General features: G+C 51.8%; 12 protein-coding genes across 12 annotated transcripts; 7 read left to right on the top strand and 5 right to left on the bottom strand.

Annotated features, from left to right (window-relative positions):
- Nucleotides 1-2: 2 nt before the first annotated feature.
- Nucleotides 3-1,810, bottom strand: gliC (cytochrome P450 monooxygenase gliC; the record flags this gene model as incomplete). The annotated part of the gene is made up of 3 exons (XM_073714809.1): nucleotides 3-1,260; nucleotides 1,346-1,533; nucleotides 1,613-1,810. The coding sequence occupies 3 exons, from the start codon at nucleotides 1,808-1,810 to the stop codon at nucleotides 3-5; spliced, it is 1,644 nt and encodes a 547-aa protein (XP_073576248.1).
- Nucleotides 1,811-2,169: 359 nt separating this feature from the next.
- Nucleotides 2,170-3,525, bottom strand: gliJ (dipeptidase gliJ; the record flags this gene model as incomplete). The annotated part of the gene is made up of 5 exons (XM_073713526.1): nucleotides 2,170-2,656; nucleotides 2,736-2,825; nucleotides 2,894-2,967; nucleotides 3,022-3,322; nucleotides 3,395-3,525. 5 exons carry the CDS (start codon nucleotides 3,523-3,525, stop codon nucleotides 2,170-2,172), a joined length of 1,083 nt encoding a protein of 360 aa, XP_073576247.1.
- A 1,259-nt stretch (nucleotides 3,526-4,784) lies between these two features.
- gliI (aminotransferase gliI) lies at nucleotides 4,785-6,307 on the top strand (the record flags this gene model as incomplete). Its single annotated transcript, XM_073714808.1, has 5 exons — nucleotides 4,785-5,000; nucleotides 5,048-5,252; nucleotides 5,303-5,715; nucleotides 5,769-6,184; nucleotides 6,235-6,307. 5 exons carry the CDS (start codon nucleotides 4,785-4,787, stop codon nucleotides 6,305-6,307), a joined length of 1,323 nt encoding a protein of 440 aa, XP_073576246.1.
- Nucleotides 6,308-6,450: 143 nt separating this feature from the next.
- gliM (O-methyltransferase gliM) lies at nucleotides 6,451-7,733 on the top strand (the record flags this gene model as incomplete). Its single annotated transcript, XM_073714807.1, has 2 exons — nucleotides 6,451-6,673; nucleotides 6,727-7,733. The coding sequence occupies 2 exons, from the start codon at nucleotides 6,451-6,453 to the stop codon at nucleotides 7,731-7,733; spliced, it is 1,230 nt and encodes a 409-aa protein (XP_073576245.1).
- A 67-nt stretch (nucleotides 7,734-7,800) lies between these two features.
- On the top strand, nucleotides 7,801-8,674 carry gliG (glutathione S-transferase gliG; the record flags this gene model as incomplete). The annotated part of the gene is made up of 4 exons (XM_073714806.1): nucleotides 7,801-7,888; nucleotides 7,939-8,242; nucleotides 8,290-8,373; nucleotides 8,419-8,674. The coding sequence occupies 4 exons, from the start codon at nucleotides 7,801-7,803 to the stop codon at nucleotides 8,672-8,674; spliced, it is 732 nt and encodes a 243-aa protein (XP_073576244.1).
- A 78-nt stretch (nucleotides 8,675-8,752) lies between these two features.
- On the top strand, nucleotides 8,753-10,397 carry gliF (cytochrome P450 monooxygenase gliF; the record flags this gene model as incomplete). Its single annotated transcript, XM_073718812.1, has 3 exons — nucleotides 8,753-9,117; nucleotides 9,166-9,923; nucleotides 9,973-10,397. Exons 1-3 carry the CDS (start codon nucleotides 8,819-8,821, stop codon nucleotides 10,395-10,397), a joined length of 1,482 nt encoding a protein of 493 aa, XP_073576243.1. The 5' UTR covers nucleotides 8,753-8,818.
- Nucleotides 10,398-11,335: 938 nt separating this feature from the next.
- Nucleotides 11,336-16,046, top strand: gliP (nonribosomal peptide synthetase gliP; the record flags this gene model as incomplete). Its single annotated transcript, XM_073714805.1, has 2 exons — nucleotides 11,336-13,735; nucleotides 13,785-16,046. 2 exons carry the CDS (start codon nucleotides 11,336-11,338, stop codon nucleotides 16,044-16,046), a joined length of 4,662 nt encoding a protein of 1,553 aa, XP_073576242.1.
- Nucleotides 16,047-16,079: 33 nt separating this feature from the next.
- BJY04DRAFT_213195 (Zn(II)2Cys6 transcription factor domain-containing protein) lies at nucleotides 16,080-17,469 on the bottom strand (the record flags this gene model as incomplete). Its single annotated transcript, XM_073714804.1, has 2 exons — nucleotides 16,080-17,367; nucleotides 17,438-17,469. 2 exons carry the CDS (start codon nucleotides 17,467-17,469, stop codon nucleotides 16,080-16,082), a joined length of 1,320 nt encoding a protein of 439 aa, XP_073576241.1.
- Nucleotides 17,470-18,283: 814 nt separating this feature from the next.
- BJY04DRAFT_213194 (SRPBCC family protein) lies at nucleotides 18,284-18,878 on the bottom strand (the record flags this gene model as incomplete). Its single annotated transcript, XM_073714803.1, has 2 exons — nucleotides 18,284-18,535; nucleotides 18,597-18,878. 2 exons carry the CDS (start codon nucleotides 18,876-18,878, stop codon nucleotides 18,284-18,286), a joined length of 534 nt encoding a protein of 177 aa, XP_073576240.1.
- A 240-nt stretch (nucleotides 18,879-19,118) lies between these two features.
- BJY04DRAFT_213193 (cytochrome P450) lies at nucleotides 19,119-20,987 on the top strand (the record flags this gene model as incomplete). Its single annotated transcript, XM_073714802.1, has 7 exons — nucleotides 19,119-19,244; nucleotides 19,295-19,445; nucleotides 19,500-19,559; nucleotides 19,607-19,683; nucleotides 19,736-20,044; nucleotides 20,092-20,338; nucleotides 20,392-20,987. The coding sequence occupies 7 exons, from the start codon at nucleotides 19,119-19,121 to the stop codon at nucleotides 20,985-20,987; spliced, it is 1,566 nt and encodes a 521-aa protein (XP_073576239.1).
- Nucleotides 20,988-21,601: 614 nt separating this feature from the next.
- Nucleotides 21,602-23,367, top strand: BJY04DRAFT_228312 (major facilitator superfamily domain-containing protein; the record flags this gene model as incomplete). Its single annotated transcript, XM_073718811.1, has 1 exon — nucleotides 21,602-23,367. The coding sequence occupies one exon, from the start codon at nucleotides 21,602-21,604 to the stop codon at nucleotides 23,348-23,350; it is 1,749 nt and encodes a 582-aa protein (XP_073576238.1). The 3' UTR covers nucleotides 23,351-23,367.
- A 428-nt stretch (nucleotides 23,368-23,795) lies between these two features.
- On the bottom strand, nucleotides 23,796-25,143 carry BJY04DRAFT_204719 (aldo/keto reductase; the record flags this gene model as incomplete). Its single annotated transcript, XM_073713525.1, has 5 exons — nucleotides 23,796-24,140; nucleotides 24,196-24,530; nucleotides 24,596-24,797; nucleotides 24,864-24,908; nucleotides 24,982-25,143. The coding sequence occupies 5 exons, from the start codon at nucleotides 25,141-25,143 to the stop codon at nucleotides 23,796-23,798; spliced, it is 1,089 nt and encodes a 362-aa protein (XP_073576237.1).
- Between the last annotated feature and the right edge of the window lie 37 nt (nucleotides 25,144-25,180).

Here is a 25,180-nt window from a genome sequence, read left to right as displayed (position 1 = left end):
CTCTACATCCTCCTCTCACACACCAGCCTCATCCTCGGATGCGTAATCCAACTCCCCAAATCTCTCTCCCACCCTTTCTCGCCTGCCCCCTCCCCCTCCAAAAACCCAACCTCCCACCCCTTAACCAACTCCACCAGAAACACCCGAATGATCAGATCCGCCACATACCGCCCAAGACACTGCCGCGGCCCAAACCCAAACCTCCACAAATGATACCGGATCTCCGACGCCGTCAAGCCCTGAAACCTCGACGGCCGGTAAACATATCTGTCCGCCCCCCAGAACGGATCCTCGATGTTCAGCGCGTAGGAATCAACAATGTAGCTCGTCCCGCTAGGGATCAAATACCCATCAAGAACTCGAGACGTAGGCGCAGATTGCGGGACCGAGAACGCAGCGAGCGGTTTCAGCCGTGAGGATTCGAGGACACAGTGGTGGAGGAGCGTGGTGCTGCTTTGGAGGTATTTCTCCATTGATTCTTGCTCTGCTTGCTTGATATCCCTGTAAAGAGTCTCCTGAACATCCACATTCGCAGCCAAGAAGACCGGATTCCACGACAGCGCGCCCATCGTCACGTCCAGATTCGCAAAGAGCATCTCATCTAGCGTCTGCGTTGCATTCTCTATGCTGATCTTGCCGTCTTCGACGGCGCTGAAGAGGTGGTAGACTGGTGTGTCGACCCAGTTCTTCGCGCGGGCGCGATTGTATGCGTCGTGGTTGAATCTTGCCCAGCGGGTTTGGAAGTTGGAAAGGAGGGTGTTTGATGCACTGGGGAGGAAGCGAGACCAGGAATGCCGGGTGACGCCACCAGAGATAACGTGTTTGAAGAGCTCTTCGCGCAGCGGGGAGAGGGTCGTTAGGGTTTCTTCCATCTCTGGTGATAGGGGGCCGTATAGAATGTCGGCGGTTATGAGGAAGGGGAGGAATTTGAAGTCGGAGACGGGGTCGATGAGATAATTTTCTTTCTCTGATCTCTCCGCAGGTCCGGATTTGGTTGTACTGGCGGGGTTGAGAGAGGGGCATTGTGATAGGTATTGGGTTACGCGCTGCTGGATGAGCGGGAGGTAGGTCGTTGCCGTGCTGTGTCTGAATGCGGGCTCGCTGATACTTCGCAGAGTGCGGTATTGCGTTCCACTAATCAGTCCGAGACACTTTCCGAGGACTTCGCCCATTAGCCAGCCGGAGTCGTTGTTGACGGCTTTGGAGTGCTGGTCTGAGTCGCGGAAGACGAGCTTGACGTGTTCTGGTTTCTGGAGGACGCTGTTCGCAGAATGGTTCTTAGCGTAAAGCCCTACTCTACTTTCTCAAGAGGAGTAAGGGCAAAACAAGGATGGCATGGACATACATCTCGGGTTTCATGCCGGCCCAAATCCGATATATCGAGCCATGTTGCTTCGCCCATTGGGCGCGGTTCTCGATCCCTCCGATGAATTTGTCGAGGTCGCCTTGGCCGTTAGGCCAGATGTAGGGGAGAGTTGGGAGGGGTATACCCGTGGAGAGGTTGTGGATTGGGTAGCGATGAAGGGGATGAAACTGATATTTATTAGATATTGATTAGTTCTGGAGAGGAAGTAGGGCTGATATGTGTGAGACTCAATGTAAGGGGGCCTACGTTGAGAATCCTCGACATAAAATTGTTGACTGATTTCCTTAGTCCTTTAGCTGGCAAGAAGTACATCCAGAAGAGCAAGACTGGAAAGACCGAGAAGAGTGATATGAGTCCATAGCTAGATTTTAGGGTAGGGATCTGCTGGAGGTTGGGCAAGAACGGCGGCATGTAGCCACTGATGTTTTGTGTTGTTTCTTCCATTTTGGTGATAAAATGCTGACCTGAATCTACGAAAGGCTCATGTCTAGAGTCCATACATATTCTACTCTGAGTAGAGAGTATATACACAGGTTTGACGCTCTCCCACGGCCCGCAAACCGGCCCGTAAGGTCAGCAGAGTGGGGGTATTTTGGTCCGGCATTGCATTATCACATATCCACAAGCAGGGTCTAACATGGGTGAACAGATGTATTCATAGCCGTTAAGGCTAGCATGTTGCTGTAACTCCTGTCTAATAGGCTATATCATTTGTTATCTAGATGTTGGAAGCCTAATCAAATGGTCAGCTTCTGGGCACCACAACCAGCCAGAAGTGAGGGAGTTTGGCTTGATAGAGATATTTACGTCTGAACAAGGCCCCTCTGGCTCCCCTGCTCATGAAGAATCTGTTTCTGCTCCTCCGTCCACACATCCCCAACCGCATCACAGAGCACGTCCTGAACCCCCATTCTCTGCTCTCTCAAAGCAAACTCTTCTACTTCACTCAGCACCCTAAGCACATTCAGTCCCAAGACCTTGACAATGTTCTCCTCCTCCACACCTCTCTCTAACAGCCCTACAACCAACTTCGGGAAACAAGATACATCATCCAACCCCTCCGGCCCCTTCAGCATCCCATCAAAATCCGACCCAATCCCAACATGGTCGAATCCGATTGTCTCCCCGGCGTAGATAATATGGTCAATCACTTGTGAGATTGTAGCGTTCTGTCCGCCGGCGGGATCGACCAGCTCGCGGAGAAAGCAGATCATTATTACTCCGTTATTCTGCTTCAGGAGATGAAGGGTTGAGGTGGGAGTGTTTCGGGGGGATGGGACGAGTGCATGGCTATTGATCTCGTAAGCATGAGTTGTAACAGCTAGAGAAGGATATTCGTAGCGATGCTGTGGGTGTGAAGGGTTCGTACCATGCGGAATGAGAGAATATCACAGGTGCCTTTGAAATCGCTAAGACGTCCTCTTGGGTCTTGTGGCTTGTGTGCGAGAGGTCGATGATCCTATCCCAGCACAGAAGTATAAGTAAGCGTACGCATAGAGATGATACAGGGGTAGGATATGTCGTCACATTCCAATCCGGTTCATCTCGTTAACCATCGTCTTCCCATCCTCACTTAACCCATGGTGTACCGCTTCATCTGTCTGCAACGGCCAATCAGTTTATAGATTTGGCATTTATTTCTAGCAAGGACGAACCGCAGAATCGCAATATCGATTTGCCCGCGTATGCACTAGAGTCGCATACCGCACTCCAAGCCGATGCAGGATCCTGAGTACACTCGGGCTGTCATCGATCTGATGTAGACCCTCGATACCAATCAGGCTGGCGATGCGGCCTGAGCGAAAGACATTCCAGACATCTGAAGCGGATGTAGCGAGGCCGAATGTTGACGGACAGGCGTCAATCATGTGGTGGATTACGTCGATTTGTTGGAGGGTTTGGAGGAGAGGGGTTAGGACTTTGTCTTGCTCGGAGGCTGTGTCGGATGGCTTTGGACTAGAAGTTATAGGAATTAGTTAGTAAATACTTTTTCTATGCTATGATCGAGACAAGTGAGAGGATGCTAACCATGGCACGTAAGCACTCCAGAACTGCCCACCCACCATGCCCCGTCGCAGGCGGGAGATGTCTGTTTGGCCGATTGGGAAATCCTGTAGCGTGTTATTGCCGAGTTGATTGGAGTACAACCCTCGGATCATGTATGGGAAGTCGTTGTGGCCATCTAGAGGACGTCAATTAGGGCTTTCTGTCGGGATGTGAGGAAATTTCACCGATCAATGGCACTCGCCGGAGTATGCGCTGAGCTTGCAGGAGCAGCTGCCCAGCGCCATTTTCCCCGTGAATCTGAGAGTTACTCATATTGTTTAGCATAAATTTCGTTGTTTTGCCTGAAACCTTCTAGTTACAATCTTGTATACACTCCAGTACCCCCGGACATGCCATCATTTCGGCCCGATAGCCAACCCATCGCCCCGACCCCAAATCACCGAATGGACGTAGTCGTGCCAGGCCCACATACAGCGATATACGCCTACTATAACGATTCCCAGCCATCGTGGACAATGTCCTTGTTCATTCGTATTCACCTTTGTCAGCCGCGCCAGTACCCTGATTGCCTTTCTCCAGAACACCAGAAAGCACCAAGCGCCAAGCCGGCCCCTGTACGTTTTTCGGGGAATATAGACCGGCAGGGATTTTAAATAGGCCTGGTAGTTCTCGGGGAGTTTGAACTCTCCAGCCCCGTCAATAATCAGGCCCTGGTTTGGTTAGCAGTTATGATAAACCTGTGATTTCGGACCTACGTACCATATATCGAGCACTAGGCGCCCGGTTCGGCCGGAAAGGATATTTCGCCTGCAGTGTATGCACTAGAATCTCCTCCTGCTGCAAATATAGATCCGATGAATCTTGCTTTAGGATCCTCGCATACACGGTAATCTCATTATAGCCCACTCCTGCACCCTCACTAAGTACCAGCCGCCGGTAATCTTCGGGCGTAAGTAAGTATGCTACACCGTGAACTGGAGGAATATTATCGTTTGCGCTGGCTTCGGCTCTCGATGTGATACTAGCAAAAGCGGGCTCGGCGTATGGAATGCCGAAGATGTCGAATGTGAGGATGTATGAGGGGACGACGACGGGCTGCGCGGCGAGAGGCGTTATACCCCGGCCTTTCATGACCGAGGACCGGATGTTGGAGCCGTAGGCGAAGTACCAGATTCCTTTGTTGGTGTCTGGTGGGCATTCATTGTCAGAATTGGACATATTCTTGGTGGCTAGGTGTTGTGTGTGAAGACGACTAGTGTATCTTCTCGAATATATAGAGGGACGAACGATTGATATTACTGGTCCGATGGAGGCCGAAGGCTTTGAGCCGGCGTGTATGACCACTTTCCTCAGCTTTGAGCTTTCAAAAGTAGTATGAACCAGGATCTGGGTTTTCACGCAAGCAATAACCATGAAGGAACAAGGAGGTTTATCCAACAGAGGTAACGCGGCCCTCGACACGCTGAAAGGGTTCGGTTTCAAGCCCGAGGATAATGTCAGACGCAAAGAGCCACGACCCAGCCCTGGCGAGCCTCCAATCGACCAGTCCGTCGCTGAAAATTGGTGTATTCGGCCCGAACTCATAGCTTTATTTCAGGATGCGTTCAAGACAGCGCTGACATCTGAGGTAAGAAGCCTGCTCCCTGTTGCAAAATACACTACCGACTATCAAAGCATCTATCCTACAGCGACAGCCACCTCGGGGACACAAGAGTGATGAAGGGGCTCTCCCAGTTCATTAATCAGTACTTCAACCCGCTTTATCCTGTCGAGTCGTCACATATTGCTCTTGCACCAGGCTCATCGAACTGCCTGGCTGGCTTGCTGCGCCAGATCTGCGACCCGGGAGATGGCGTTCTCATTCCCGCGCCGTTTTGGAGTATGTCTATATTTTCTGCGTTGGTAAAGCTTGCTAATCATAAGCTTTAGATGGCTTCGATTTCCACTTCACAGTAAATGCACAAGTTCATCCCGTTGTTGCGCCGGTACAGGATATACGCGACTCTCTCAACGCAGACGCCATGATCGCCTCCCTAACAAACGCATACAACGATACACCCCTTCAGACCCGCGCTCTAATTCTCACAAACCCAGGAAACCCAATCGGACAGTGCTATACAAAAGATTTGTTGGAACGCTGTGTGAGATTTTGCCAGGAACGAAATATCCACCTCATCTGCGATGAGGTCTACGCGCTCACGTGTTTTGGAGCGTCTACGAGGTCATCCGCAAGCTTTCAGTCTATTCTGTCACTGAATTTAGATGCTCTGGGATGTGATCGGTCGCGTGTACACGTGGTATGGAGTCTAAGTAAAGATTTCGGGTGTAGTGGGATTCGATTAGTATGTGCTTTTCTTCAAGTCTCTTCACATGCTAACAGAAGTGTTCTACCTAGGGCTGCGTCGTATCTCAATCAAACCCAGAACTCATACTCGCTCTTCGCCTACCCACAGCCACCGAGGTCTCCTCGTTATCAACGCTCTGCACAACCGCCCTGCTAACATCGTCCAAACTACCAGAGCTCATCAAGTTGAATACCAAACGACTGAATGAGTCTTACAGATCTATCATCAATGTTTTGACGAAGCATGATCGGGACTACATACCGGCCACGGCAGGACTATTCGTCTTTGCACTCCTACAGCCTCAGGCGAAGACGGCAGATGATGAAGCCGAGTTTCAGCAGAGACTTAAGGAAGAGGGTATAATCGTTAGCCCGGGGAGAGCTTATCATCTTGGATCGGAAACCAGAGGGTGGTATAGGTTGACGTTTGCGCTGGAGCCAGGGCAGCTGAACAAGGCAATGGGAGTGTTGGATAGAGTGTTGCAGGGGAATAAACGGCGGAGATTGACAAGGATAGCTCGGTGAATCAATATGCGATTAAGTACGGATCGATATCAAAAATGGATGCGCAACACCTACGCATTGGATAGGCTTAGGGTTGAATAGGTTGGACTGGAGGCGAGCCGGCCGGCCGGTTGTAGCAGCGGGCCGATGAGCAGCGAGTATATAGACTCTGTACCTAAAATAGTGCCTTGAACCATACGAATTATCCAGCAGACACAGACACACAAAGATGGAAGCAACCCTCTCAATTCTTAACGCTTCGCTACAGGAAGCTGTAGCCCAGCTTAAAGGCCCCTTGAACGCAGAGCGGCTCGCAGCCCTGCACGACCACGACGAAGGAAAGCTCCCCGACGCAGCACTTAGCGACCTAGCAGCACGAACAGTCGACCTCCTGCATGAAGCCGAGCAACTCCTGGAACCGTCATCCCTTGTCCTCGCGGACCACTTCTTAGGTGAGAGGGCAACAAACATCCATACCCAACTACAAACTAACATTACGCCCCAGGCTACCTCAGCACCAAATGCCTCTGCGCAGCGGTCGAGTTCCACATCCCGGACCTCCTCGCCTCCGGGCCCCTGACCCTCTCTGAGCTATCCGAAAAATCCAAAACCCGCAAAAATCGTCTCCGGCAGGTCCTCCGCCTCCTCCACAACAACGGCATCTTCACCTACGATAGCAGAACCGACACATACAGCAACAACGCCACCTCTTCGATGCTGAAGACTACCCACTGGACACAATGGCACAACTGGGTTGACCTCTACGGGAATGAATTCTATAATATGGCGCGTGGCATACCAGCCTCCCTGCACCAGGGGATAACGCGGACACCCGCGCAGATTAATTTCGATACGGACGAGAACATGTTTGATTATTTTACCGCGCAGGGATGGTTGCCGAGATTGCATCGGACGCTGGGTGGTGGAGCGACAGCTCAAGCGCCGGGGATTCTGGCGGATTATCCGTGGGAGGAGTTTGCGGGAAGGACGTTTCTGGATATTGGGGGTGGAGAGGGGGCGTTGATTGCGTTGGTGCTGAGGAAGCATGAGGCTGTGAGAGGGGCGCTGCTTGATACGAGCAAGGTGATTGAGCATGCGCGAGGGCTGTTCAGAGGGGAAGGGAAGTATTCGGATGTAGGGGAGAGGGTGGCAGAGGAGGATCTGATTGAGGGAGACTTCTTAAAGAGTATCCCTGCCTTTGAGATGTATACTATGAAGTGGTGCTTGCATGACTGGGATGATGAGAAGAGTGCGATTGTATTGGGGAACATACGGAAGGCGATCAAGGTTACCGATGACAGCCGGCTAGTCGTGCTGGAGTCGATTCTGGGTGACGGACGTTCGAGCAGGCTGTCTCGTTATGCAGATCTGACTATGATGGTAAGCGCTGATGGCCAGGAGCGGACTGAAGCGCAGTGGAGGGGTCTTGCGGGCCGGACTGGGTGGGAGATTCGGTCAAATCGAAAGTTACGAGGGGCCTGGCCTTGTGCTATCGAGATGAGGCCGGTCTAGATATACTGGTATATAGACCTATTATAAAACGTATTGTTGTCATGATAAGTCCCTTTCCTCAATCAGCATGGAGCCTAGTACCGAAGTTGAGTCAGTCCCGGTTATCCAGGGCGACGTGGAATACGATGGCCGAGTCATCTTATACGTGATTAAAGGTCTGCATATAAATTCCAAAAGTACCAGCCGTGCTAACCAGTGCATGCAGCCGACGAAACCTCATACATCAACTACATCAAGCCGCTGATTCTTGCGCGGGAGATGAAAATCCCGCATCTTCTATCCGTGATAGACACCAAAGACGAATGGTTTTATCGCATCCACCCTGAACGGATGGTCCCATCGTTGAAGGACCAAGACCCAGAGACGAAGCAGGAGGTGATTGTGTTTGAGAGCACGGCTTGTCTTCAGTATCTTACTGCGCGGTTCGATGATGGCACCTGGTCAGGAAGAAATGCTGTGGAGCGAGGGGCAATCCTATCGTGGACTGCTTATCAAACTGCGGCGTTGGGGTATGAGCCTTGCCCATTGTGCTGTTTATCTTCTAACTAAAAGCCAGTCCTACGGCCAAGTACTGGCTGTACTTCCTTCGCGGATATCCTAACCGCCAGGAACCCGTGCAGCTACCAAGAACGATTGAAAAGTAAGATCTCTGCGACTCTTGAGGAATATAGTACTAACAGCATAGATTGCACTCGAACTGCCTGAGGCAGTGGGATATTCTAGATAAGAGACTATCTCTATCTGGCCAGGACTACATTGCCCTCCCAGACCGTCCAACCTTAGCCGACCTGTCGTACTTCCCCTTTGCAATGCCGTGGATGTTCAAATTTCTCGGCGTGGACATCAAAGACTGGCCTCATATCGAAAGCTGGAGTAAGAAAATGCTCGACCGTCCCGCAATCAAAGCCGTACTCGAAACAGCCCCCAAGATCGGCCACTGAGGACCTTGTTAGGCCCGGTGTGCTCGGTGGTGGCTGGCGATTTAGGGCTAGCGTCGGACCGTACGGAGTCTTATAGTCACAGCGAATAAAACCATGCTTATTCACTACCATAGTAATGAACTGTAGTACTCTGCAAGGTCGAAAATGTCGTTCCAGCTACTCTCTGTAGATTGGCACTCTCTATGGACGCAGAACCAGTCCCTTGCGCCCGTCTTGCTTGGGCTTGGAACTGCCTTGTTCCTACTTGCTCGTTTTCGGAGGCAGTCTTTGAACTTGCCCAGGTTTGAAGTTACATCTAGTGTCTTAGAGACGATCGAGGAGGCGCATGCGCAGTACCCCGATGACCCGTTCATCCTGTCTATGGTGGGCATGGAGCTCGTCATTCTCCCGCGCTCAGGGATTGATGTGATCAAAGCCTTACCGGAGGAACAGGTCTCAATTAAGTGCGTGTTTAACTTATGATGAAGGGAATGTGTGCTAACTCCTGTCAGAAAGCACCACCACGACGTCTTCCTCGGCGAATACACATACATGGGCACCAAAGCCCCCGAGTTCGACGAAGCGATGCGCTACGACCTCACCCGAAACACCCCAACAGTTCTGAGCTCATTCGTCGCCGAAGTCCAGTACGCTGTGGAGGGCAGTTTCGGCCGACCCCACGAATGGAAAGCATTCCAGCCCCGTGCATCCATGTCTCGCATTGCATCGCTAATGTCCGGTCGAGCATTCGTCGGCCTCCCGCTGAGCCGCGATGAGACCTGGGTGCAGTCAACAGTCACATACACGCAAGATGTTACGCGCGCGTGGCTTGTTTTGAGAATGATTCCCTGGTTGATCCGTCCTTTTGTTGCGCCGTTCCTGCCGCAGGTCCGATCGCTGAAGAACCAGCGGCGGATGACGGAAGAGCGACTAAAGCCGCTGCTTAACGGTCCTCAGGACAAGGCTGAAGGGGGTGAGCTGGGAGGAGATATGCTGCGGTGGTTTAGGCAGCGGTATCCCAAGAATCCTACTCCGAAGCAGCTGGCGCGCGATCAGCTCCTTGCTACTTTCGCGTCAATCTACAACCTCTCTAACGCACTCACGTATCTTGTCTTCGATCTCGCTAGCTACCCAGAGCATATCGAGCCGTTGCGGAAGGAACTAGAGGAAGTGCTCAAGGGCGAGAAGATTAACAAGGAAAACATCCAGAAGTTGAAGAAACTGGACAGTTTCATCCGCGAGTCGCAACGGCTCAGTCCGCCATCTCTAGGTATAACCTCTCTCCTATCAGACTGTTACTCTCGCTAACCCAGCTGCAGCAAACATGCCCCGAATCGTCACCAGCCCCTCCGGCCTCAAACTCCCATCAGGCCACACAATCCCGCAAGGAATGCGCGTGATGGTCCGCGCACACACCCTGAACCACGATCCGAAACTGTGGGAAAACCCCTCCGTCTTTGACGGCTTCCGATTTTCCAAACTCCGCGAGCTCCCTGGCAACACATTCAAGTACCAGCATGCCACTACGGGAACGGACAATATCAACTTCGGGCATGGATTGTGGGCCTGTCCAGGACGGCACTTTGCGAGTAGCCAGATGAAGGTTGTTCTCGCGCATTTGCTGCTGAATTATGATATTTGCTTGCCGGAGGGGGTGGAGAAGCCGCAGCAGAGGCATTTTGGGTTGGCGATTGTGCCGGATGAGGAGAAGGTTGTTTTGCTGAGGGTTAGGGGTCAGGAGTAGACGGTAGAAAGTTGGTGCTGGTAGTTCTGGTAGTTCTGGTAGTTGCTGCTGATGCTTGCTGGGGATCCCTTTTGAAGATATATGCTGTTGATGTAACTTGCGAGAATAAACGCCAATAAAATTGCTTATACTAACCTCAAGGAAGAGCCACCCCAGTATATCAACGTGCATAGGGCGTGTGTAGCTTGACATCGATTAGCTTTTATCTGCCGCGTAAGGTATAGCATGCATGTGGTAGTGTTAACTACTTAGAAAGAAGCTATAGATAGAGAGTACCGGCAGAGGGGGCAGGTCGAAAAAGGCGAAAATCACGATAGGATACTAGAGACGTTCAAAAGCCATCGAGATACATCACGACGGCTCACCTCTCCGAGCAGCAAGTGGCCCTTTGCTCGAGAAACTATCCTAATTATGCACATTCTACAGTTGCGACTTCAACATCAATTGCGGAGAGAATCATTCGGTATTAACCGAAGAAAATCAGAGTAAAAGAACAAGAAAGAAGCTAAGCACAGTTAGCCAAGACCTAAAATTCAGTTGATAGGTAAAGTTCTCTTACTTGTTTATCTCGGGAGGATACTTTCGCAATATCAACCCCTACCGGCTTAAGAGGGAGGCGTCTATTCAAGGGGAGGTACAATACTACGCATGATATTTATTACTGAGGCATTGTAAACGACTGGGTACTACCTATAAACCCAGCAAAGAGACCGTCGCCCGGAGCAAAGCTAGGTGGGATCAGTGACTGAATCTCACCGGACCGCAGTCATAACAGTAGCCCGGAGTTGCAATGACTCTCTTAGTACTGACGTCTCGGATCGGAGCTGATTGCCGGTGACAATCCTGAAACGATCACAAGCCTACCTATATAGACTCGCCCGGTGTCTCTTTCAATCACGCCATTACTCACACAATTGCCACTACTCACAATCACAACCATGCAGACCAATGTTCTTGCTGCGTTTGCGCGCCAATTACGATTTCCAGTCACACAGCTTGATTGCTCTCTCAGCTTCACAACCCTCGGAGGCCATTCCCTAACGGCGCTTCGACTGGTGGCGGATCTGAAAAAGTTTGGGCTTGCTGTAACCGTCCGCGAGCTGCTAGAGAACCGTCCCATTTCAGATTTTCTTTCCCGAGCCCTTGAAGCCCCGACTACTCCTCTGAGCCATGGGAATGACAACACCGTTGACATCCTCAAGAACTCCTTCATTGAGATCACGATCGATACCGCGGCTTTCAAACCACCCACGAGTCCACCGACACGCTCAATCACATCAGAAGATGACAGTGATCATGTCCCTATCCCAGAGATGCAATTATCCCTTATCCGTGGCAGTTACGCAAGCCCAGGTACCAACATCTTGGCATACCATCAGCCCTGCAAGGTCGATGAGCTTCCGGCGATCAAAGCAGCTTGGAAACAGATACTCCTGACGGAAGAGATCTTCACAAAGGCTTTCAGAGTCGAGGATGGTATAGGATATATGGTTGACTCTGATTGCACCTCTATTCCCTGGAGCCATGTTACTGTCTCCGATCAAAGTGCCCTTGATATGGAGCTCATGAGCTCACCAAGCTTTACAGATGTTGGCTTTGAGTTTCGAACAATTACAATTGATGGACAGGGCAACGGCGCTCACCTTCTATGGCATGTGCACCATGCATTCATCGATGGCTTCTCGATGAGTCTTCTGGCGGAGAAGGTTGCACGTGTGGTTAGTGGACGACCTGTGCAGCCCGGGCCTTGCTTTACGACTGTGATCCACGAGAGAAAGATGTTCATGGAGCGGAAGGAAGACCAGGCAAAGGCTTACTGGAAGTCCCAAGAGTCAGCCCTGGACAAGGCCATCAGTGATGTACAACTCCCTTGCGGCGACGAGGCAAAAGAGGAGGACTTCTGGAATGGCCTTGTCACATGTGCTCCCAACGTTTCGTCGGCTGAGATGACAGGATATGCACACAAGCACAATGTTACGGTAGCGGCTATCCACTACGCAGCGTGGGCGCTAGTCCTGTCGGTTGTTTGTGACTCGGATCTCGTTCAGTTTGGGGCAGTCATGTCTGGTAGATCACTGCCTGTTGCTGGGATACTGGAGGTTGTTGGGAGCCTGGTCAACACTTTGCCTATCGCAATCTCTGTTGACGGACAGCAAGACACCACGGTATTCCTACGAGAGGTATTTGAACAGCTAATGCGTCTCTCGGAATTTGACTGGAGCGAGCCTGAACACGGTTACTCTCGTCGATTTTCATCTGTGCTGGCCATGCAATTCGACACGACAAACCGATCCACATCGTCTTCCGAGCCCTTGAGTACACCGTCTTCGAGGATGAATAGTGAGATCCCACTAAGCGTTACGATTGAGATCGAGGGCACAATCCATATCCAGTACTCACGCAAGTACGAACGGCAACATATCGAGCTCGTTGGTACCTACTTTGCCAGGGCTATAGAGTCGCTTCTGCAGCAACATCATACAATTTCGATGTGCCTCGAGCAGATGCTGTCAGTGACTGACAGAAAGACACTGTTCAACTACGGCAACTGTCTCTCTGGCCTGACCACAAAAGCCTCAGTACACGACGATCTCGTCAGCCTAATGCAACGCGCTGCTACTCAGAACCCAACCATGTACGCTGCAAAAATAGGTACAAGCACGATGATCTACCAAGATCTCAGCCGGTGGAGCAGCTGCGTGTCGAAACACTTAGAAATGTATGTGAAACCAGGTGATATTGTCTGTGTACATGCAGAGCCTTCTCTGTACTGGCTCGTGGCCGTCTACGGTATTCTCAAAGCAGGTGCAGTCTACTGTCCGTTGAACGCCAAACTCAGCTCCGAGCTGCGAGCATCCATGTTCGAATGCGCTGGAGCGAGCATCTATTTGACAGCATCGGCGAACGAAGTGAAGCAGCGTCCAAAGAGCAGCAAATACTGCTGGGCTGTAGAGGACCTCCTACAACGACAGGCGGAATCCGAGCATTATCACTACTTCCACACCCCACATCCTGAGACAAACGCCTATCTCTGCTTTACATCTGGATCTAGTGGAAAACCCAAAGGCGTTTTGTGTAAACACCAGGGACTTATCGCCTTCCAGCGAGACCGCGAGGTGCGATTGTTTGCCCAGCCAGGTACAAAAGTCGCTCAGATCATGTCTGTCTCGTTTGATGGCAGTATACATGAGGTATTCTCTGCCTTGAGCTATGGAGCGACACTGGTTCTTCCGACCCCCAGTGATCCGTTTGCGCACCTGCACGAAGTCGACACCTGCATTCTGACTCCTTCACTGGCCGCGACGCTGGACCCGGCGGAATATCCAAACCTACAAGCAGTATGTAAACCTATACTGGGCTAGTAATCTTCTAATGAGCTGTTTCCAGGTCTACCTCGTCGGAGAGCAAGTCTCTCAACCCCTGAACGACAAGTGGGCGGCCAAAACCGCGCTATATAACATGTACGGCCCAACAGAAGCAACCTGCGGAGCGACCATCAAACGACTCCTCCCTGGAGTGAAGGTCACTATCGGACGTCCGAACCCCACAACTCGCATTTACATACTCAATCGATATCGCCATCTTGCGCCACCAGGTGTAATAGGTCAGATATATCTCGCTGGCGTACAAGTGTCGAATGGATACCTGAATCAACCACAACTCACAGCAGAACGCTTCTTTCCAGATACCGTGTGCCGTGGTCTAGGGGAGCAGATGTATGCAACCGGAGACTTAGGCTACTGGACCGAGAACGGAGAACTAGTTTGCCTCGGACGGAATGACCGACAGGTCAAGCTCCGCGGCTTTCGTCTGGACTTGGACGATATTGAGGCACGGCTCGCAAAGCTACCAAGTATCACCTCAGTTGCTGTTACCCGCTACGAGGATGATCTGGTTGCTATGGTTCAGCCGAAGAGTCTCTCCACTGCAGAATGCAGAAGAAGTATGGCGAGCATCCTGCCTGTACATGCTGTCCCTCGCTACGTTGTCCCAGTGGACCAGTTTCCTATGACAGGTGCAGGGAAGCTGGACTATAAAGCCATTGTTCGAAGTGTTGAACAAGGGTACCAAGCTGGCTTTGTGCCGACCATGACGGCTACAGAGTGCCAGGTTGCCACTATCTGGTCAGACGTTCTAGGTCTCAAGGCGTCTGAGATTACAGCCGACGCCAACTTTATAGCCATCGGCGGGAACTCGCTACTGCAGCTTAGACTGGCAAGTCGGTTGTCGAAGGCCTTTGGTTGCGCTGTGCCGCTTACAGCAGTCATTAAGTCTCACACTCTCCATGATTTGTCTACAAAGGTAGATAAGCTCAAAGCCTGTGAGATTGAGAAGGTAGCACCTGTGACCACCCAGCTTCGGGAGGATAGTCTGTCGAGAATGGAACTTGAATGGAGTGCTAAATACGCCATTGGCCCTCATACATCTGCATTTAATGTGTCGTTTGTATGTCAATTGGGCGCGTCGATTGACTCTAACAAGCTCGCCCAGAGTTGGGACACCGTCATGGCCCATCATCCGATTCTGAGATCAAGGTATATGACCTCTAACGCCCGGTGTGGGCGGTACTACGGGGAACGACCGCCAGAAGTCAGATACGCTGCTGAATGTGACGTATCGAGAGAGATCAATAAGCCGTTCAACATTGCTGAAGACGATCCTATCCGGGTGACCATTACTTCGACGCAGATGATCGTCACAGCAAGCCACATCATCTGTGATCTTACAACTATGCAGACTCTGCTCAACAGCGTGAAGGAAGTATACCAAGGAGGGGCTCTGCTTCCGCCATCTCCCTCATACATAGCAGCTGACGCATGGGGCCGAACGACCTCAGCAACCGACTTATCCTTCTGGACCACCTATCTCGAGAACATCACCTTCCCTACAACAGCAAGAACCGGCTATAATGGACGCTCGCATGCTTTTATACTCCCTCAGGTTACCTCACATGCAATCAACGCATTCACTAAAAGAACCCAGTACTCACAACACCAGCTCGCCCTCGCAGCCGTTGCACTAGCCCTACAGGCTCAAGCCATTCCCACTAACAATGACGAAAAGTTAGACCTTCTCCTCGGCGGTCCATTCCTCAACCGGTGGTCCGAAGCAGACATGCAAACAGTCGGACTCTTCCTCGAGCCGATCCCCTTTCGAGTCAGCTTCGATCCAAAGAGCGAAAGTACGCCTGACGCTAATGCTTTCCTGCACGCCGTCCAGTGTTCTAGTCAAATGGCTATCGCGCACGCCGTACCCTGGCAGGACCTTTTGGAGCATCTCGGTGTTGAGTGCAGCTTTCCGAATCACCCGTTGTTTGAGGTTATGGTTACATTCCACACGCAAGAACATGCACTACGGTTGGGGATTGAAGGTGTCGAGGAGATGTATACTTGGTCCGAGGGTGCGAAGTTTGGACTTATGTGTGAGTTTACGGAATTTTCTGATGGAAGAATACTCCTGAGGATGGAGTACGACAACCTGCTCTGGAGTCAGGAAGACATATCGCGAGTACGCATTGCAATCACCTTGGCTCTGGATATGTTGGTGCGCTACGAATCATTTCCACAGATGATCAAGACTCTACACAGTTTGGAAACAGTGGAGCAGGAGCAAGAAGATCTGTTCATGTTCCCTCTTAAACAAACCTAGAGATACACTTTTATAGTCTAGCAGAAATGGATATCATGACCAACTCTGCTCACTACTCTCCAACCCCGAAATCAGCGTCCGTAACCGGCCATTTAGATCCTGTAACCACCCATCGACGGCCATCGGCGCCAGCTCCGGCGCAAAGCACCCCGTCTGCATCGGACTCGACAGCGCCTGCACCATCTTCAATGTCCGATGCAGCTCCGTACAAATAATCCTCGCCCCCAGCGCAATCTGATCTTGCGGGTCTAACAAGAAAGACCCAAACCCTATCCCCGGCGGATGTAGTGCACCTTGGATCTTAAGTTTCAACCCCCTGTTCAATGTTCCTCCCCGGTTTCGATATAGAGCATGGTGATTATCATGACAGGGCGAGGCATATAGATCCTCGCAGGCGACTTCGAAGAGGGAGACGACGTGGTGGGCTGCCGCAACGACGACCATGAGGCTGCCCATGCTGCGGGTGTAGTCGGCTCGCTTAAGGAGTTGGTTGATCTTCTGCGTGGCTTCCTTGTTTATGCGGAGGACTTCGTCGATGGCGGAGAGGCCCGCGGAGATCTTTTCTTCGAGGTGTTCGAGGATTTCGGCCGCGAGGAGGACGGCGCTCTTGGTGTTGGGCTGGATGAGGCCTGAACATGGGGGATATCTGGAGGTTGAATTAGAAGGCTGGGAGAATCGGGTGGGAAAGGTGGTTCCGGTGTGTCTGCTTGGTTTGACTATATGATCATCGACTTTCCAAGGCGACTGCCGTGCGGTAGATGAGGGGGCTGTGCCGTCGTCAGAAGACAGTCCAATTGCTGAGTCGAGTCTTTGTTTGCGGGGTTCGATTCTGTGCTCTTCTGCGTCTTCCCAAGTGGTATTCTCGTTCGAGAACTGCTGTAGGAACTGCATGCCTGATAGGTCTGTATCCAGCATCGCCGCGTCAGCGATTGGGTTTGAGAGGTCCCAGAGCTCGTTGTTTAGAAAGTCCGCCTCTAGATCCTCGTCGCCTTCATCTAGACTACTTGCGGGCGACTGCTCCTGTCTGGTAGAAGACTCGCCCGATGGCCCGTTCTCTGCATTAGCGGTTGCAGGCCTGTTCTCAAGGGCAGATATCGCCGTCATGCACTGTGCGGCAGCACCAGGGCTAAGCAGGTGTCGCTTTCGGCGGCCGCGCGTTTTCCCTACCCGGGACTCGAGGTAGACACATTCGTGACCTAGTGTTTTGCAGCGAGTACAGCCCGTCTTCTCGCCGCTACATCGGACTTTTGCTGAATGACAGGCGGTACATGCAGCGCGGAGTCGTCCTGGCTTCACACCCTCTCGATGCTCGCTCGGGGGTCTAAAGAGTCAAACTTTAGGATCATCTGCACATCTGTCGATCGATCGGAGAATTTATGCAGGGCACCCACCTTGAGAATGCGCTGCACTGGCCTGGATCCATTTTATACACTGCGGCAAGCAGCAACAATGTAATATAGTCTGCGATTATAATTTCGTCAACTCTTCAAGCGATGGCGACTTTCAGATAATGGCGAAGAGAAAGAAAGCTTAAGCATATTACTTCTCCTCCCTGTGGACGATAGCAATTCTTCAGGGCCTTATTATCTGGGTACCTTGGAGCTCTGGCTGAAGCTCTTCTGCAGCCACCCCAACATGGTGGAAAACGGCCCCCAATTTGTTCTTGAGAAGCGAGATAGCCACCGGAAAATAGATATGGGCCTTGGTGAGACAGTTGACGTAAGGTAATGCTGATCTAAGCCTGGCTGTTTTCTTGTTGTAGATTTCTAGGGGCAACAAAATCACCGTATTTCTATACAACTGAAGCACCAGGACCCTACTCTACAGAAACGCCCCCCGCTGGTTCTCGGAAGGTCAAGTAGAAGCTCGTATACGCCCCTCATCCCGCATTGACCTAATCGCCGGCAACGAGATCGGCTCAGTGCTGTTGGGTTAGCCCTAGCCTACCTTGCGAGGGGTCTGCAAATTAGGGCTACAAGGTCCTCACAACACCGCAGCCACCGACGAATCAAAAAGTTGATTTAGGATTCTGATTACTCTAACTCCCTCAAGCCAAGGAATCTTAGGCAATGAAGGCGCTTTCAAAAGATTTCCATGACTCGAACTGGTCCAACGGTATGCAAGTGGAGTTGCTCGTACATTTAGGCCTCCTAAACTAGATATGCCAAACGAGCAACCTTGAGATCCAAGCCACTATCTCCACACGTCTGACTCGTCCCATCAGATTACAACGCAAGCTATGGCTTTTCAAGCCCTCCTTCGACCTTCCACTTTCGAATAGTAGCCACCACCGTCCGTGCCGCTCCCTGAGCCAGCTTCGTGTAGTCCCGCTCAATCTCCTTGGCTCTCTCACTCCCCGGCTCAACATCCGGAACGCTCAGCTCGTAGACCGCATTCAGATACAACACCTCCGGCCCGTCGGACTCCTGACCCCCACGAGAGACCATCATGGTACTCTTCGCCCCTGACCCAACAGTCACCGCCTCAGTCTGTGTAGTCTTCGTAAGCTAGGCGCCCAGGAAAGCCACAAAGCGGGCCGTGCCAACTCACCAAGAGATTATCAGCATTCCGCACATCCTGGATCAACTCCACTCCCTTGGCCGTATGGACGGCCCCATCGGCCATGTACAGTCTCCGCTGGAACTCATTCTCGGACTTTCGGTTGGGCAAGATCTCGGTGTCCGCGACGTACTCGGCGAAGAGGTGTGGCTTTTCGCCGCCGCGGGCGAGGCCGCGCCAGAATTCTTCAAGGGTGATGATGGGTTCCGACGGGTTGGGGTTTACGGGGACCGTGAAGGCCACGTTGAAGACGAAGTTTGTGGATGAGGTCATTATGTTGGTTGGTATGTGGTTGGTGCGATGGAGCTATAGTGTTGGAGGTATAGTGTTTTCGAAGATGTCGTTCATTTATATTGCTGATCTGCGTCATTTACTTTAGACAACGGACCGGTTGTAGAATGTGCTTTATGTATCGGATGCCGAGAGGTACATTGTAATTAGACTTAATCCCTAGATATTGCACTGTTCTGGTGAGACTTTATTGTGTGGCTTGGGTATTGGCAGTGCGCAGCGATGAGCGAACAAAGTGACTTGGAATTCGGCCTTGCGAGGCAACTGCTTGCTCAGGCTACTGAGCAATGGCAGGCGACTTCAATGGTGGTCGCTGCTCAGTGGGCTGCATCCATCCTATCACTATACGTAAGTTGCTCACAAGCAGATCGAAAGTAATACAGCTGATAAAACTTCAGATTGTGTGGACAATTGTCTACAGGCTGTTCTTTCACCCCCTCGCTAGTTATCCTGGACCCCTTCTATGGCGCATCAGCATCCTTCCCAGTCTATACTATGCCTGGACAGGCGATCGTCATCTTGTGGTTGATAAACTGCACAAGAAATATGGTACAGACATCTGCTTATGGTCTGTTCTACTGCGCAATCACTGATATCATGCAGGAAAGGCGTTGCGGCTAGAGCCAAACCTGGTGTCGATATGTACACCGAATGCTATCAAGAGTAGGCAGCATATCCTATTCTGTCGAATCTGGCTCATAATTTTACAGCTATGTATGGCGTCGGAACCAAGTTCGAAAAGGCCATGTTTTACACCCGCGGTCCCAAGGAGAAGCAATTGCTCTTGGTACGTACGTCCCATGCCCGTCGGTCACTGAAACATATTCTAACATGTGCAGAATCTAGCAAGTACAACAGACAAGACGGTCCACGCGCGCAAACGCCGCATTATCTCGCACGCCATGAGCGAGTCCGCAATTCGATCCTACGAGCCCACTATCCTAAATAAGATTGCGCTCTTCAGCAAAGGACTCAGCGACCCAAACTCATTCGGTGGCGAGTACAAGAACATGGCACGCTGGTTCTCGTATCTCACCTACGACATCATGGGCCAACTTACATTCTCTCAGAGTTATGATATGCTCACCAAGGACGACCATCACTTTATTCAGCCTTTGATTGACTCTTATCAGCACAGTCAGGTTATTGTACGTGTATTTTAGGGCAGCTGCGGGCACAAACTGACATCGCGTAGCTAGGGACTGAGCCCAAGCTCGACCAATGGGGCCTTGCACCACTCTTTCTGCTCCAGATTATGGCCGAGAACAAGAAGTTCCGCAAGTACGTGGACGACCAGGTGAACCACCGCATCGCCGAGGAAAAAGCCGGCAGAGGACCGCCCGATATCTTCAAGCTACTGCTAGAGCACAAGGACAAGGAGACTGGCGAGAGTATGGGCTTCAAGGAACTTTCTGACGAAGCAGTTGTCTTGATCATTGCTGGTACGACTCACCACAGCCATGTTAGGCAAAAACTTCACTAACCCATCCAACAGCTAGCGACACCACCGGCACCGCCCTCTCCGGCCTCTTCTTCTACCTCTCCCGCTACCCAGAATGCTACAAGAAACTCCAACAAGAAATCCTCTGGCAATTCCCCACCCTCGACTCCATCGTCGGCGGCCCCAAGCTCCTCGCCTGCAAATACATGCGTGCCGCCGTCGAAGAAGCTCTGCGCATGTCCCCCGGCGTCCCAGGCTTCCTTACCCGCGAAGCACCCCAAGGCGCCTCAATCGACGGCTACTACTTCGCACCTCAAGTCCAAGTCGCTATTCCCACGTGGACGATGCATCGAAATCCCGAAGTATACCCGGACCCACAGGTGTTCAAGCCAGAGCGGTGGATGGTTGAGTCGGAGGAGGAATTACAGAGGTTGCGGTCTTCTTATTACCCGTTTAGTATGGGGACGAGAGGGTGCATTGGCAAGAATATGGCGTATCATACGATCTATCTGACGATTGCGCGGCTGGTCTTCCAGTTTGATATTGAAAATCGGGATAAGAACCCGCCTCTGGAGTATCATGTCAAGGATCACTTTGCGGCTGGGAGTAAGGATGGGCCGTATCTGAAGTTTACGAAGAGGAAGGTCTGAATTGACCATTTGTTAATGGGGGGGTGGGAGTTGTCATCTGGCCAAGGGGTCGAGGAACGCTATCAAGATATCGGGAGATCGATCGCATGATGACCACTGCCACCACGGCCGCTACTTTGAAAAGGGGTTCTCAGGGAATGGACTTAAGAGAGGATGCTGACATTGGTGGCGCTGACACTACTGCTATCAAAGGTGGAGCGAAAGTGCGAGGCACAGGGTCGCTGACACGTACAGTACAGGGACTACTACCAGCACATAGGAAACAATAGAGATGCTACAGATAGTTTACAAGTTCAAGCTGAATGGCTGCAGCGTCCCTCAATCCTTCGGAAATCAGTATTCCGTCTTCTGCGGCGCAGAGCCAGGACCCACTGCTTGAATCATGCCCTGATAACCCAATCGTTTAGATCTAGATCACCCCCAAGGTGTCAAAGCCGGCCCGTGACCGATTACCACCGGTCCGTGTACTCTTAGCCTGCTCCCAGGGTTCTAGCTGCAAACGGACCGCATTGGCTCATGACTCGTGCAGCGAAGATCCTGCCGTATATGACCAGATCTCAGCACTCTGTACCTGTCTCTCCGACCAGACCCTTAGTGCCACCGCGAGCATCACCATGTCACTCCCCTCTCCCTCCGAGAAGCATCCAGATGCGACGGCTGAAGCCAATGCTGATCATGCTGATACAGGCAACTTCAAGCTGGCGGAGAAATCTCCTGGAGTGGTCCGAATCGAGGCGATTGCTGCCAGTCTCACCCCCCTGACAAGAACTGTTCTCTTCGTGGGCCTCTTTCTATTGGGATACTCATTCGGCTTGGATGCAATCCTTCGCAATGTTTATCAGACCTATGCCACTGCGAGCTACGGCAACCACTCCCTCCTGACGACCGTCAATGTGATCCGCACCGTCTTCGCCGCCGCTGCTCAACCGACAACCGGAAAACTCGCAGATGCTTTTGGTCGTATTGAGACGCTTGGTCTGTCAGTGGTGTTTTACTTGGTGGGCACAATTGTCGAAGCCAGCTCCGACAGCCTTGCTGCATTTTGCGCTGGTGCGGTCCTCTACACGCTGGGCTTTACAATTGTGCAGACACTGGTTGAGATTATTATTGCCGATGTCACTTCGACACGTTCTCGCCTGGTTGCCAGCTATGTTCCCAACTTCCACTTTGTCATTACAACCTGGGTGTCTGGCAATATATCGTCTGCGGTGTTGGCCAATACCACTTGGAGATGGGGAATGGGCATGTGGTGCATTATCTTCACAGTAATGGCTGGCCTGGTGATTGGAACCCTCACCTTCCTCCACCTCCGAGCACGCAATAGTACCGCAGCCCCGAAAGCGTCGAGGTGGATTCCCTTAGACAAGGTCTTCTGGCAGCTCGATGTCCCAGGCATCATCCTCCTGATTGCCTCGCTAGCCCTCCTCCTCACGCCCCTCACCATCGCCGGCGGAGAAAGCCCCAAGTGGAAAACCGCCCATGTCATTGCGCCACTAGTGATCGGCTTCCTTTGCATCCCAGTCTTCATCTTCTGGCAAATGCGCGCACCACACCCGCTGGTTCCATTCCAATTCCTCAAAGACCGTGGCGTCTGGGGTCCCCTCGGAATCGCCCTATTCATGAACTTTGCCAACTCAATGCAAGCAAGCTACCTGTACACGGTACTCATTGTCTCCTTCGACTTCTCCGTGACAACCGCAACCCGCATTGCAACCCTCTTCAGTTTCACCTCGTTCCTAGTCGGCCCCATCGCAGGTCTCCTCGTCTACCGCATCCGCCGTCTAAAATACTTCGTCATCTCCGGAACAATCCTCTTCCTCGTTGGCTTCGGCCTCCTAATCCGCTACCGCAGCGGCACCGCAACATCCGACCGCGCAGGCGTAGTCGCCGCAGAAGTCGTCCTCGGTATTGCCGGCGGCCTGACACCCTACGCCTCGCTAGCCTCTCTTCAAGCCTCGCTCAAGCATGAGAATCTAGGTGTAATGACCGGTCTCTTCCTCGCATTCCACAGCATCGGAAATGCCTTTGGCAGTACCATCGCCGGCGCAATCTGGACGCAGCTCCTTCCGTCAGCATTGAACAATAATCTAGCTTCTCAACCTGGTGGTCTGCAACTTGCTGCGTTGGCGTATGCGAACCCGTTTGCGATTACCGCGCAGTATCCGGTTGGCTCGGCGGTTAGGGATGCGGTGGTACAGGGGTACCAGCATGTGACGAGGTATCTTTGCATCACGGGGTTGTGCTTGAGTCTTCCGATGATTGGGTTTGCATTCTGCCTTAGGAATCCGGTGCTGGGGGGCGAGCAGAATCTTGTTGAGAAGAGGGATGTGCCTCCTAGGGATGAGGATGGTGAGAGGGTGTAAATATGGGAAAGTATGACAGTCTAATCATCTGTGGCTCGAGGAGCAAGGGTTGTGAGGGAAGGAAAACGGATTAGGATAGATGGACTGCCAGGAGGATAGAGGTTTACGTGCAGTGGCCTTAATCTCGCCGTTATATATAGTATTTTAATATTGACCTGATGATTCTATTCTCCTTCTATCATCGTACCAGTTATTTCCTCAAAGCGTGATGGCCTGACTACCAGTATCTAAGGATTCAGATCAACCATGTCAAGTTGCTTTAACCCTTGGGGACCTCTGTAGCACTGACATCTCGAGGATGTATCAGTATTTGTAGCTATTTTGTGCTCTTGAAACAGGCACTCGACTTCCTCCAGGGTCGACCCGCCATCGTGCCTTCCGATTTCATAAATTCACTGCCCAGGGCAGGCGCGATGAGCATTATCCATTGATATACTTCCGCATATTATAGATGCCCCATGATCGGCTTCGCAGAATACAACTCTTCCAAGAACCTCTCCTCATCCGCAGTCAGCTCCTTCCCCCGTGCCGACAGCGCCTCGTCGACACGAGCCTTGCTTGTAAACCCTAGCACGGGCGCAGCAACCCGTTTGTTCAGCCATGCTAACGAGACATCGGTCATGCTCCACCCCTTATCCTTAGCGACGACAGCAACTCGGCTGATGATCTCGCGGTCTTGTGCGGATTGCAGGTACTTGAACCGTGGATTCTGAGACTCGGAGGCTGTTCGTTTGGTTTGGCCGTAGTCTTCCACCCGGCAGGCCAGGAGGCCTGATGCTAGAGGTGCCCACTGAGATTGTTAGTAACTATTCCTCAAGATACTAGAGGGCACAGAGGAAACGAACCGGTATGACTCCAATACCAGTAGCTCTGCAAAACCTTAGCATTTCTCTTTCCTCTTCTCGATATAGCAGGTTATAGTGATTCTGCATGACAACGATCTTGGTCCAGTTGTTCTTTTCCGCCACGAATTGGAGCTGGGCTAGCTCGTGCGCCCACATTGAGCTTGCACCCAAGTAGTGCACCTTTCCTGTCGTCACAAGGTCATGTAGCGCTTTCATCGTCTCCTCTGGCGGCACATCAGGGTCGAACCGGTGGATCTGGAGAACGTCGATGTAGGCTGTTCCCAGTCGGCGGAGGGAAGCATCAACGGCGCCGAAAATGGCTTTTCGTGAGAGGCCTAGCAGTGAAGGCCATAAGTATAGAAATAAAACAGGAACATTGGCCCATCAGGAAATTACACACCTCCTTGGTTAACGTAATCCTTGCACTCGGTCGTGAGGTTCCCCATGAACGCAACGACATCATCTCTGTGCTTTTCGTCCGCCATTATTCGACCGACCTTTGTCATTAACACTAGTTTCTCTCGTGGGATCTGGTATTTCTGTATGGCTTTGCCGATTGTCTCCTCCGACCGGCCGTTTGAGTAGACGTTCGCTGTGTCCCACTGCAAACTTCTGCGTTAGCGTCAATCAATGCTTCCCCCCCATTTGAGTAATAGGTTGTATAATACCGTGTTGATACCCTTGCTGTACGCATACCCGAGCAGTTCCAATGCCTACTCGCTCAAATTGAGTCCATTAGCCTGTATCCCATACACCTCAAAGGACTAGAAATGGAAAGATACATACCGGCTCTTCTTCCAATACCCAATCCCACCATTTCGAGCTCCCAATCCCCATGCAGCCCATAATGGGATTGGAGATGATAAGCCCGCCCACTCGCCGGTATGTGGCTTTTGTGTCTCTGATAGCCTGCTGGACATGGTCGGGGACTGTCTCGAAGGGTGCCATTGTCTTGTTGAAGCCTTCGGCATAAGGTTCTGGGTGC

The sequence above is a fragment of the Aspergillus karnatakaensis genome, assembly GCF_047715665.1.
Source record: "Aspergillus karnatakaensis strain CBS 102800 unplaced genomic scaffold BJY04scaffold_3, whole genome shotgun sequence".
Classification (NCBI taxonomy): domain Eukaryota; kingdom Fungi; phylum Ascomycota; class Eurotiomycetes; order Eurotiales; family Aspergillaceae; genus Aspergillus; species Aspergillus karnatakaensis.
The sequence above is the reverse complement of the archived record's forward strand: the minus strand, read 5'-3'. Positions and strand labels throughout refer to the sequence as shown.